Here is a 12,448-nt window from a genome sequence, read left to right as displayed (position 1 = left end):
AAACCCGATTTCCAATTCCGATATGTGCTTAAATGTGCTTAAACCCGATTTCAACTGAACACATTTCCCATTGAAGCTAGAAATGTGCTTAAATTTCAACATAAATTTATCCTTCATTTCAGTTACAAAGAGATTTTATATGGTGGATGCCTGTGTAGGAATGTGTGTAAAAAAAAAACCAGTGGGGCCCACAAAAAACATGTGCATGAATTGGAAATTGGGTTGGGTCGGGTTGACCCGATTGCAAATCGGGTTGGGTCGGGTTGAGCCAAGCCGGGTTGGAAATCGGGTCGGGTTGGAAAAATGGGTTCCTCGGGTTGGGTCGGGTTGAGCCCAGCCGGGTTGGAAATCGGGTTGGGTTGGAAAAATGGGTTCCTCGGGTTGGGTCGGGTTGGCCTCAACCCGACCCGAGTTGTACCCCTAGTTTTTGCATTGGGGTGGGCCCCACATGCAAAAAATGCCCCCCTTTGAACAAAAACACATTTTCCCTTTGTGTATATTTTAAACAATATTGTATATCTTTATTTTCCTATTACTTTGAAGAGAAAATAGGAAAAGTAGGGAAAGAGATAAAACTAGAAAACTAGTTACTCATCTAAGCTAGGATTGTAAGAGATCTTGTAGGAATTAGAAACCCAACTCTCTCTCTCTCTCTCGCTATATATATATAGAGAGAGAGAGAGAGAAAACGGTTCCTACACATATGTGTAGAGAGTTCTCTACACACTAGCTTAAAATACAGTGGAGGCCCACATTGTTTGGGTGATCCAAGCCATCCATTTTAAAGGCCCTCACATAGATAGGGTGTCTACAAAAAATCAGATCCATAGGATCATCCCAACCCTACGATTTGTGGAGGTAAAATGGATGTCTTTAAACCTTCATAAATTAGTCTATTTTTTGCCTCCACAGTTCAAATGGTTAGGATGATCCTATGGATCTGATTTTTTGTGGACACCCTATCTATGTGAGGGCCTTAAAAATGAATGGTTTGGATCACCCAAATAATGTGGCCCCCACTGTATTTTAAGCTAGTGTGTAGATAACTTATCTACACATATGTGTAGGAACTGTTTTCTCATATATATATATATATATATATATATATATATATATATATATATATATATCAATGGGACGTTTTGGGCTGGTACAATGGCTGGAAAATTCATCTCCCTCCTTCTAAAAACTTCCCCTGATGCTTTCTTCTTCTCCTCTACATCTCTCTTCTAGTTCTCCAAATCTCCTAGTTTTGTTTTTGTAAAACAAAACCATGAAAGCTCCATAGAAAAAATTCAATATTCCCATCCAAAGGTTCTTATATGATTAGTACCTCAACAAGAATAAAAGTTGCATTGGGGTGGACCCCACACGCAAAAATGCCCCCCTTTGAACAAAAACACATTTTCCCTTTGTGTATATTTTAAATAATATTGTATATCTTTATTTTCATATTACTTTGAAGAGAAAATAGGAAAAGTAGGGAAACAGATAAAACTAGAAAACTAGTTTCTCATCTAAGCTAGGATTGTAAGAGATCTTGTAGGAATTAGAAACCCAACTCTCTCTCTCTCTCTCTATATATATATATATATATATATATATATATATATATATATATATATATATGAGGAAACTGTTGGTGAGCTTAAGCGCACCAAACTTATGGTGCGCTTAAGCTCCCCAATCACATGGGGGCCCACTTTTTTGTGGTGATCCAAACCATTCATTTGCAAGGCCTTATGATAGATAGGGGGTGTACCAAAAATCAGCTCCATAGGATCATCCTAACCCCTCCATTTGTGGAGGACAAAAAATGGGCAGATTTGTGTCTGTCCATTTTTGTCCTTCACAAATGGAGGGGTTAGGATGATCATATGGAGCTGATTTTTGGTACACTCTCCATCTATGTAAGGGACTTTCAAATGAATGCTTTGGATCATCCTAACAAAGTGGGCCCCCATGTGATTGGGCGCTTAAGCTCACCATAAGTTTGGTGAGCTTAAGCGCACCAACAGTTTCCTCTCTCTCTCTCTCTCTCTCTCTATATATATATATATATATATATATATATATATATATATATAGAGGAAAGTGAAGCTACACCGCCAGCTTAAAATACAATGGGCCCACATTGTTTTGGTGATCCAAAGAATTCATTTGATTGGCGCTCACATAGATAGGGTGTCCACCAAAAATCAGCTCCATAGGATCATCCCAACCCTACGATTTGTGGAGGCAAAAATGAACGTGTAAAAACCTTCACAAATTTGTCCATTTTTGCCTCCACAGTTTGAAGGATTGGGATGATCCTATGGAGCTGATTTTTGGTGGATACCCTATCTATGTGAGGGCCAATCAAATGAATGGTTTGGATCACCAAAACAATGTGGGCACATTGTATTTTAAGCCGGCGGTGTAGCTAAGTTAGCTACACCGGCGGTGTAGCTTCACTTTCCTCTTGTTTTGGTGATCCAAACCATTCATTTGATTGGCCCTCACATAGATAGGGTATCCACCAAAAATCAGCTCCATAGGATCATCCCAACCCTTCAAACTGTGGAGGCAAAAATGGACAAATTTGTGAAGGTTTTTACACGTTCATTTTTGCCTCCACAAATCGTAGGGTTGGGATGATCCTATGGAGCTGATTTTTGGTGGACACCCTATCTATGTGAGGGCCAATCAAATGAATTCTTTGGATCACCAAAACAATGTGGGCCCATTGTATTTTAAGCCGGCGGTGTAGCTAAGTTAGCTACACCGGCGGTGTAGCTTCACTTTCCTCATATATATATATATATATATATATATATATATATATATATATATCTCAATGGGACGTTTTGGGCTGGTACAATGGCTGGAAAATTCATCTCCCTCTCCTTCTAAAAACGTCCCCTGATGCTTTCTTCTTCTCTTCTACATCTCTCTTCAAGTTCTCCAAATCTCCTAGTTTTGTAGAACAAAACCATGAAAGCTCCATAGAAAAAATTCAATATTCCCATCCAAAGGTTCTTATATGATTAGTACCTCAACAAAAATAAAAGTTATTCGAAATTCCCACTTGCAATTTGAAGGAATCCATCGGTTCAACTTACGGCTTTGCGGCAAAGAGATCGATCATGGCCGTTCGAGGAGTAGATCAAGCAGAGGCTGTTATTGCGGACAGCCACAAAGGTAATTTTTTTGTATCTTATGTTTTAATTATATCACCATCAGATCATCTAGACCCTATCCTGGGTTAACGGGCGAAATTGGCGAAGAAATTTTTGTTCTACGCAATTTCTAGTTCCGCTGCGCGTAGCGATTTCGCCTGGGGGTGAAAACCCTTCCAACAATTTATTGGTTGGAAAGTGTCACAGCAGGTCTGGAACATAGAGAAAATAGAAACAAAGGAAAAAGAAGAAGAAGAAGAAGAAGAAGAAGGAGAGAGAGAGAGAGAGAGAGAGAGAGAGAGAGAGAGGTCGTCCTATGGGTTAAAGGGAAAATTGTGTTGGTTGACCACTAATTAGTTTGACTAACATAAGTATTATTATTAAGATAGTCATACATTATATTTCGACACTCCCCCTCAAGCCTGGCATATTTATTGCCAATGCGCAACTTGGAATACATAAGAAAAAGGTGCCTAGAAAGAGCTTTGGTAAAGATATTACCTAAACTGATCTTTGGACTTCACAAAAAGGCATACATATCCTCTTTCTCATAATTGCATCTTGGACAAATTGGCAGTCAACCTCAATATGTTTTGTTCTTTCATGGAAGGCTAGATTGTCAACAATATAGATTGCTGTTTGATTATCACAAAAGATCACCATAGGCTTAACAACTACAACTCCATATTCACTCATATGAGTTTTTACCCACATCAATTCACATGCAGCATGTGACATTGCTCTATATTCGGCTTCTGCACTTGAATTACCCACATCAATTCACATGCAGATATTGGGTTTTGTAGGGTTTATACGTGTTTAGAATGGTAAAATTGTATTTTTTCCTCTTTGTCACTTATTAGTGGCATGCTTGTAAATATTACATATCATTAATATAGACGGGAGAGAGAGAGTGAGTGGTCGATATTTTCTGCTAGAATACCCAAGGAACACACACTTAGTAGAACAAGGAAATAACTTACTGGAAATGCTACCAAACATTATGCACAAAATAGATGCACCCGAATATTCGTTCGAGGAGATGATATGCTAGAGACCGAAGGAATAATAATCAAAAGTATGAAGATTTTTTAGGATCAAAATAATGAAAAACATGTAGATGAGTTTCTTGAAATCAAAGGGGATTCCATCTTCATTAGTGATGGAAAATAACATATAGAAGACGGAATGGATGCGAATGAAAAAAATGAAGCTAAGCTCAATTTCAAGTTCTATTTTTTAATACAGTTCTCTTGAAATAGAATTTTTTCCTAAATTGAGTATGATTTTTGAAGAGAATGTATTTCTTTTGAATGGTGAAATGATATTAAAGAAAATAGGGCCAAAGGCAAATGGACGGAGGTGGTCTAGAAAAACAAACAATTAAAAGGAAAATAAACAACCAAGATACCATTTAAGGCGGAAGCTGACCAAATCCAGTCAAATACACCCAAATAACACCGGCGCAAGCTAACTGGTCTGCCTCACCATGGCTGGATCTAAGGACATACAAACACAATTGCATGCCCCTCAATCAAATCCGTGATCCCATTAATAGCATGTAACGACCCGATTCTCGTGACCGGATCGCTACAAGCAAACCCCAGTCAAAATACTCACAATATTTTTTTTTAAACAAACCATCTATGAAACTTAAACAACTGCTATCTTATTCCATAACTAAAATGTTCCTTACAATAACATCGACATTTCAATAACATGTTCTACTAAATAAAATCCAAACTAGAAATTTCTTAAATAAAACCGAGACGTCGACGAAGGTATCGTCATTTCAATTATTTCTCTCATCGCTCTATGCTACTAAACGTCCTCGTGCGCAAACGCACCCTCGTGGGCATCCTCTAATCCTGGGGAGAAAACAACGTCAAGCAGAGTGATAGTAACCTGTCAGGTATGATAGTTCAATCTAAACAACAGATCAAGATCCATATTTATTTATCAATTCAAATAAACTGAACAAATACTTTTCCAACATGATAATTTATAGAGATTTTCTAAACCAGAATAAGAGAATTCATTTTAAAGAAATACAACTACTTGCAAATTTAAATATAAGAAGATCATTTTTAAAGTGAACAACTTACTGAGAACTGAACGAGAATAATTAACTAACAACCAGAATAATTACAAATCCGTTACGTCCTCATTATAACGATTTAATTTAATTCCCAGGGCACTCCAGCTCCCAGTAGCTTGTTGCCCTTGCCAACACGGTCGATTCCGCGGGGACTTATTACGATAGATCATACCGCCTAGGGACTCTTGGTCTCCGTAGGATTCCGACATCAACTTGGAGTTGCGCGGTTCTCCCAAGTTGTATACCTTTGTTTACGGGGATAGCTCAATGGCTTCCCATCACCCTTTCCCATTTCTTCTTTGGGTATTTCTTAAGTGTACATACGGCTTCCACGTTATTTCATATGATTAAAAAGAAATACAATTTAAACTGAATATTTTTATCAGAATTCAGAATCCATTTCAACATATAATATAAAAGACATAATTTCATTTATTTATAAAATAACTTAGAATCAATATAAATCAAATAATTCACCATTCTTGTTGGATAAATTAAAAGCCATACGAGCAAAGTTAGGTTTCACCTGCCTTAATCTTATAATCGCAGTAGGACGAGATGACTCCTGTAGGCAAATCAATAAGTGAAATAGGTCAACTTATTTTGGTCTAGGTCCTTTTTAATCATTTTCATATTTTCTTTATCGGGAGGAGCCCCTGGCTTTGGGGTCAGCAGGGTACCTGCAACGATACAACTGCTGCCCTGTCTAAGGTACAAATACCACACAGGCAGCACTATAGCTGTCCAGGTTTAGGTATTAAAAACAGCAAGTATATATCACGCAGGCAGCACTATAGCTGTCCTGGTTTTGGTATTAAAACAGCAAGAGATTTAAATATCACACAGGCAGCAATTGTCCTGGTTTTAGGTATTAAAAACGTCAAGTATATATCACGCAGGCAGCACTATAGCTGTCCTGGTTTTGGTATTAAAACAACAAGAGATTTAAATATCACACAGGCAGCACTTGTCCTGGTTTTAGGTATTAAAAACAGCAAGTATATATCACGCAGGCAGCACTATAGCTGTCCTGGTTTTGGTATTAAAACAGCAAGAGATTTAAATATCACACAGGCAGCACTTGTCCTGGTTTTAGGTATTAAAAACAGCAAGTATATATCACGCAGGCAGCACTATAGCTGTCCTGGTTTTGGTATTAAAACAGCAAGAGATTTAAATATAAATATGTACACTATACTTACTTGTGATGCTACAAAGCTTGAAGATGACTAGGGTTTTTCCCTTCCCCTTTTTCTCTTCTCCCTTCTTCCTCTGTTTTTTTTTTTGTTTTAAAGTGACCCTCTCTCTCTATTCCCACATTTTTGTGCAAGAATGGGAGGAGTGCATCACTCTTCTTATACTACTTTACTTTCCTTAATTTAAGATTGGTAATTATGGTGAGTGGTGAGAGGTTATGGTAAGTTGCCATCAATCAATTCCTTTGATTTCCCATGACTACCATATAGGTAATATATAAAAGAGAGGGAAAAGAGTTATGGTAGTTGCTCACAATCAAATCCCTTGATTTGGGATTTGATTGCTCATATTCCCAAAAATTTCTAGATTTTATCCTTTAAGAAATCTCCTAAAATTTTGAGATTTGAATTTTACATAAGAGAGTCAATCATACCAAAAGAAGGAGTTCAAGATTCCTTTTCAAGTGGAAATCAAATCTCTAAAAAGAAAAGGAAACTTTCCCCTCCCCAACATTCTTAACTTATCTTTCATACACTCATTGATACTTACCTTAATTATATATATATATATATATATATATATATATATATATATATTTAGTAGTTTTGAAAATGCTATTTCTAAGTATAGTATACTATAATGGATTTTTGAAAGGATTTGTAGGTGGACCCACACATATATATATATATGCACGTTTTTCCATACAAGGAAAAACGTGGGTTTCTTCCCTCCACTTTAAAATTCAAAAAATTTCCACCTTTTAAGTGCTATTTTCCACGGAAATTATTTTCTTCTTTTAATTAGAGAATTTAGATCTAACCTTCACTAGCCATAGATTCTAAGATCTACGGATCTAGGCAAATCGAAGGGAAAAGAGTGATTAAATTTTACGATCAAGGGTTGATCAACGATGGATCGTTGATCCCCACCCTTGAAATTTAGATCCATCGATCCAAAGCCTAAATCTTAGGGTTATTAAAGAAAAGTTAATCACAGTCATTACATAGCATCCTTGGGGAATCCCCTTCCTGCATTAACCAACAAATAACATTGAGAGAGTCCCCTCTTGAAAGGGCGTGAGCTTTCGATTGGCGAAACTGATTCGAAGAGAAGGAATTCGGGAAAAGGAAATCATGTTTTTCATGATTTATGACTTTTAAGGAGTAGGAGAGTATGATCTGATACTGGAAATTGACATATCAGATTCGGAAAATGTGATCATCTTTTCAAGAATGATAAGAGACATTTTAAATTGTTGCAGACGTTAACAAGAGAATTTATATTATGGGATTTGCTCTAGCGTCCATCGCAAAAGGCATTTTGCGGATGGCCTATTGCATGTGAGAGCAGCCACACAGGCTCACTTTTCAGCAGATTTTGTCTTCATTCACGAGGTGGCTGCTTTCACATGCAACAGGCCATCTGTGAAATGCCTTCTGCGATGGACGCTAGCAAATCCCTTATATTTTATTATTAGGTGCCGGAGTAAAGCTTGAAGGCAACTTCAAGATTGATAACTTCCTAATTAAATAATATAGAGGAGAAAAATAAAATATAATAGATTATCTAAGAGTATTGCAGACAGAGTGCTTACTGTAGGCTGTATGAATCAAAGAATAATATAGTGAAAAACAATCACAAACTTAAAGCACATCATGAATTATTATAGAAAGAAATGACATTACAGTTTTTTGTGTGAGCCAAAGATAATAAGACATGGAGGATTAAAAATTGTCATCAAGCTATCATAGAGGGCCTGCTGACAGAAATGCACAATCATCTCTTAGCTGAAAATGCACTCGTACATATTGAATGCATTTGATTGTACTAAACCCCACCTTCAGTGTGATATATGTGCACTTAACATATATAGTTTTTGACTCATTTCCTTTATCCATTAGATCAAGTCAAATGCTGTGAGGGCTCTTGGGAATCTTTCGAGATTTGTCAGATTTACAAATCAGTCTGCTATGTGTGGACCGGTGGATGGTATGGCTTCATATCTGGCAATTGATGATGTTGAGTTCTTGGAATTAAGTAATGAATCTGAAGCTAGTGGTTCGGTGCCAAATTTTTTAGGAGATCCCCACTGGCTGGAAAGAATGGTGCAAGCATTTTTGTCTTGTGTAACAACGGGAAATGTGAAGGTTTACTTTCTTCTTTTCACCTGCAAGTTATTATTTCTCTCAATTTTGACAGTCACTACATACCCATATTTTTAAACTTCAGCCGAAATGCCAAAATTTAGGATTTGGCAGGGGCCAACACTGATAGTACAAATTCGGCTGAAACTTCAGAAATTTCGGGATTTCGGAAAATTTCGGCCAAATTTCAAATTTTAATTTTTTTTTTCAAAATTTTCCGAGATTTCGGTAAAAGTTTGTATAAAAGCTGAAATTTCGGCCGAAACTGAAAATTTTCGGTTTCAGTTGTGGCCGAAACCGAAACCGAAACCAAATTTTAAATTTTTGTATATACCACTGTTTGTTATAGCAAACTGTGCCTTGCATGCTTTGTTATGTTTTGCTATTTGATCTTTGAGATATGTTTGACAGGTCCAATGGAATGTTTGTCACGCATTAGGCAACCTTTTTCTCAATGAGACATTAAAACTGCAGGATATGATTTGGTAAGGGGATGCTACATTTTATCCACTTGTTAGAATGATCAAGTTTAGTATGAGAGGGACTAAATTTTGATTATTTTTTCTCTTTTCTGTGAAACTACTAGTTACTCCAAAAGCTTATGCTGTTGGAGAAGGCGTTATTTAATCTTTTATACTTTAACACTCCCCCTCACGTGCGGGCCCTCCTTTTAGGTTTGGCCTACATGTGGCACATGTGGCCCCTCTCTTTTGGGTTTGACCATTGCATGTGGATTTTTACTATCAAGGAGGTCTGAACCCGGGTATTTGCTCTGATACCATGTGAAACAACCAGTACTCCAAAAGCTTAAGCCATTGGAGAAGGCATGATTTAATCTTTTATACTTTTAACATTTTCAAGTTTTATCATGATCTTTAAAGGGTATATAAATTTATCTATGTTGAAATTAATTAAACAAAATCTTTTATTTCGATCTTGAAATGGCAATTTTGTAATGCATGTTTGGAAATTTTTTAAGATATGAAATGATATATTTTTTAAGTAACATCATTTACTGAAAATATTGCATCTGATGAGATGTAGCACCGATTGCCTTTAGTTTTGTCATACATGGCCGAAGGGATCTCTAGCCCTCTAGAGTCAATTAGCCCTTTAGACTAGTCCAAAATCTCATTCATGATTCCTGCTAAACTCCATGGTTTTTTTACTCCTTTTCAATGCCTACGAGATGAGCTACCTTTGACAACATGGAGGCTCTAAAGCAATAACGCATCTCTAAAATCCTTGAAAAAGCAACCTCATTAGTTTTATTATATATGGAGAAAGGAGATCTCACGCCCTCTAGAGTCTAGAGTCCCTTCAGAAAACAGATTCTTCAAAGCATAGTCTGACATTGTCCCTTGAGGCCAGAGCTGCAGTTAGATGTGCCGCCTTAGGGTTTCCATCCCTCAGATCTATGACTATTGCAATGTAGCTTTATTTTCCCCCCTCTTAGGGCTTTGCCCCGTTCCTGACCGTTGTAGGGTTTTGTCCTCCTCCGGGTTAAAAAAAAACCCTCTAGAGTCCTTTAGCCCTCTAGACAAGTCCAAAATCTCATTCATGATGGCATGCTAAAAGCTCCATGGTTCTCGACACATTTTAAATGCCTACGAGATGAGCTACCTACGACAACCGTGGTTTTAAATTTCGGTTTCGGTTTTGATTTTGGACTCGGTCGAAACTGAAATTTCAGCTGAAATTCAGTTCAAAGATATGAAATTTCAGTTTTTTGGACCGAAATTTTGGCCATTTCGGTAAATTTCAGTCGAAATTCGTTAAAAAAAATAAAAAATAAGCATTTTATAGAAATTTCTACCAAACTTCGGAGATTTTGGTTTAAAATCCTTGACGACAACAGGGAGGCCCAAAAGCAATAAAATATCTCTAAAATCCTTGAAAAAGCACCGCAGTCTCAGTCTCAGTTTCTTTTGAGGCTTTAATTTCAATAAGGCATGAAGTAACGAATTTGGCTTCTCCTATTTTGCCTCTAAACATACCTCCAATGGCGACCATCCCAGCCTTCTCCTTGAACACCTTTGGATATTGAACTTGAGAGAACGAAATGCGGATTCTTTGTAGTTTTTTCAAGATTCTATGTCTGTTTTGTCTACCATTGGCACCCAATTTTCAAATTGCAGTTCAAAATCTGGTATGTTGAAGCCTCGGACTTTCATTCTAACCAAAGTTCAGTATATAATATAGTTTTCTCCAATAACTTTGACGTACTCTCACCTTTATATCTAAATATTCTCACTTTCCTTACTCTATATATACGTCATAGCACAAAAATATATGGAAGGACCCTCATAAAGTGTATCCGTCAATCACCAAATGGACCATCGCTTAAGCTCTCGGCAACCCCATTCTGCTGAGAAGTGCAGACACAAGAGGATTGGTGGACAATACCACGACTTTCTAAGAACTGCTGAAAGCCATTAGATGTAGAAAAGTATTCACGAGCTTGATCACTTCGCAAACATTTAGCAGAACAATTGTATTGATTAGAAATGCCACAATAAAAGGAGCGAAATGCAGTAAACACCTCATAACGATCTTTTATTAAGAAAGACATGTCATTCTGGAAAGTCATCAACAAATACAACAAAATATTTAAACTCAAACGAAGACGTAGTCCGACATGGACCCCTGAAATCCGAATGGACTAACTTAAAAGGACTCGATACATGACTTACGACTCTAGAAGGAAAAGAGACGATGATGTTTGCCAAACTGGGAAGACTCACATTGAAACCGATTAACTGGACTAGGAACAAGTGAAGAATGCTGGAGCTTTTCCGCTGGAGGGTGGCCCAAACGACAATGCCACTGAAACAAGTCAACAGAACTCCGTAAGGCTGTACCGGTAACCTCCGATCAAGATCACAGAGCCCGCCCACTTCATGACCCGAACCAATTCTCCTTCTAGTCTTCAGATCCTAAAATTTACAATAAGGAAAGGAAGGTCACGGAACAATGGAGATTTTTAGTGAGTTGACTAGCTGAAAGCAAATTAAATGGAAAACGAGGAACACAAAGAACAGGGGAAAGAGACAAGGAAGGCTACCCCAACCCTGGAAACCGGAGAGGTAGTTCCATCAACCAATATGACAAAAGTACCAGATGCCAGATGGAGAATATGACTGAACAGAAGTAAACTAGATTTACTAGTCATATGATTTGAGGCTCCAAAGTCAAAGAGCCAAGAGCTAGAACTGCTAAGAAAACATGACGGGGGTGCAACCTTCCTTGGCGAGAGTGGTCGTAGGATGTACACCTTTTCCTTGGACTACAAGAATGCTTCATATTCAGCTCGGGAAACAACCAAAGTGTCAGTGGGCTCAATAGGAGCCGAGGAAGAACTCCCTGGGGAAGCAACAAAGACATGATGAGCATATCGAGTGGGCTGTAACATGGGATGTAAGTCATAACAATAGTTGACATAATGGTCCTCCAAACCACAGTGAGTGCAAAACCGAGAGCCACGTCCACCATAACGACGGCCTCCCCCTGAATCCGGACTAGCGCTACAACCACGACGCCCACAACCTCGGCAACCATGACCACCACAGCCATAACCAGATTGCACAGCAAGAGATGAGCGCTCGACGAATGAATCAACTTGATCCTCAACCCACATAGAGCACTACACTCGAGAGAAGAACTCATCAAGAGAGGGAAGAGAGCCAAGTCACACAATTTGCTGACAAATGGGGAGAAACTCAACGCCTAATGAGTCCAAGAACTGTACAACTTGCAGATCCTCCCGGCTCTTGGCTAACACCGTTGCATCTATGGTGAAAGGCATGTACTTATCGAGCTGCTCACATAACGTCACAAACTTGGAGTAATGT

The 12,448-nt window shown here is 38.0% G+C and overlaps 1 protein-coding gene across 3 annotated transcripts in view; it reads left to right on the top strand.

Moving 5' to 3' along the window:
- The window catches only part of LOC143875748 (ARM repeat superfamily protein), a 53,406-nt gene that overhangs the window by 35,438 nt on the left and 5,520 nt on the right, over positions 1-12,448 (top strand). For 2 of the 3 annotated variants that reach the window (XM_077377367.1, XM_077377354.1), the window contains 2 exons: positions 8,355-8,600; positions 9,009-9,082. In XM_077377367.1, coding sequence (XP_077233482.1) covers positions 8,355-8,600; positions 9,009-9,082 — 320 coding nt within the window. The remainder of the gene's footprint in view (positions 1-8,354; positions 8,601-9,008; positions 9,083-12,448) is intronic. The other variant, XM_077377361.1, reaches the window with a different exon arrangement.

Source organism: Tasmannia lanceolata, unplaced genomic scaffold (genome assembly GCF_043159265.1).
Source record: "Tasmannia lanceolata isolate RefF3 unplaced genomic scaffold, GAP_Taslan_0.1 ptg000002l, whole genome shotgun sequence".
Taxonomy (NCBI): domain Eukaryota; kingdom Viridiplantae; phylum Streptophyta; class Magnoliopsida; order Canellales; family Winteraceae; genus Tasmannia; species Tasmannia lanceolata.
Note: the sequence above shows the minus strand (reverse complement) of the source record. Positions and strands in the feature narration are given on the sequence as shown.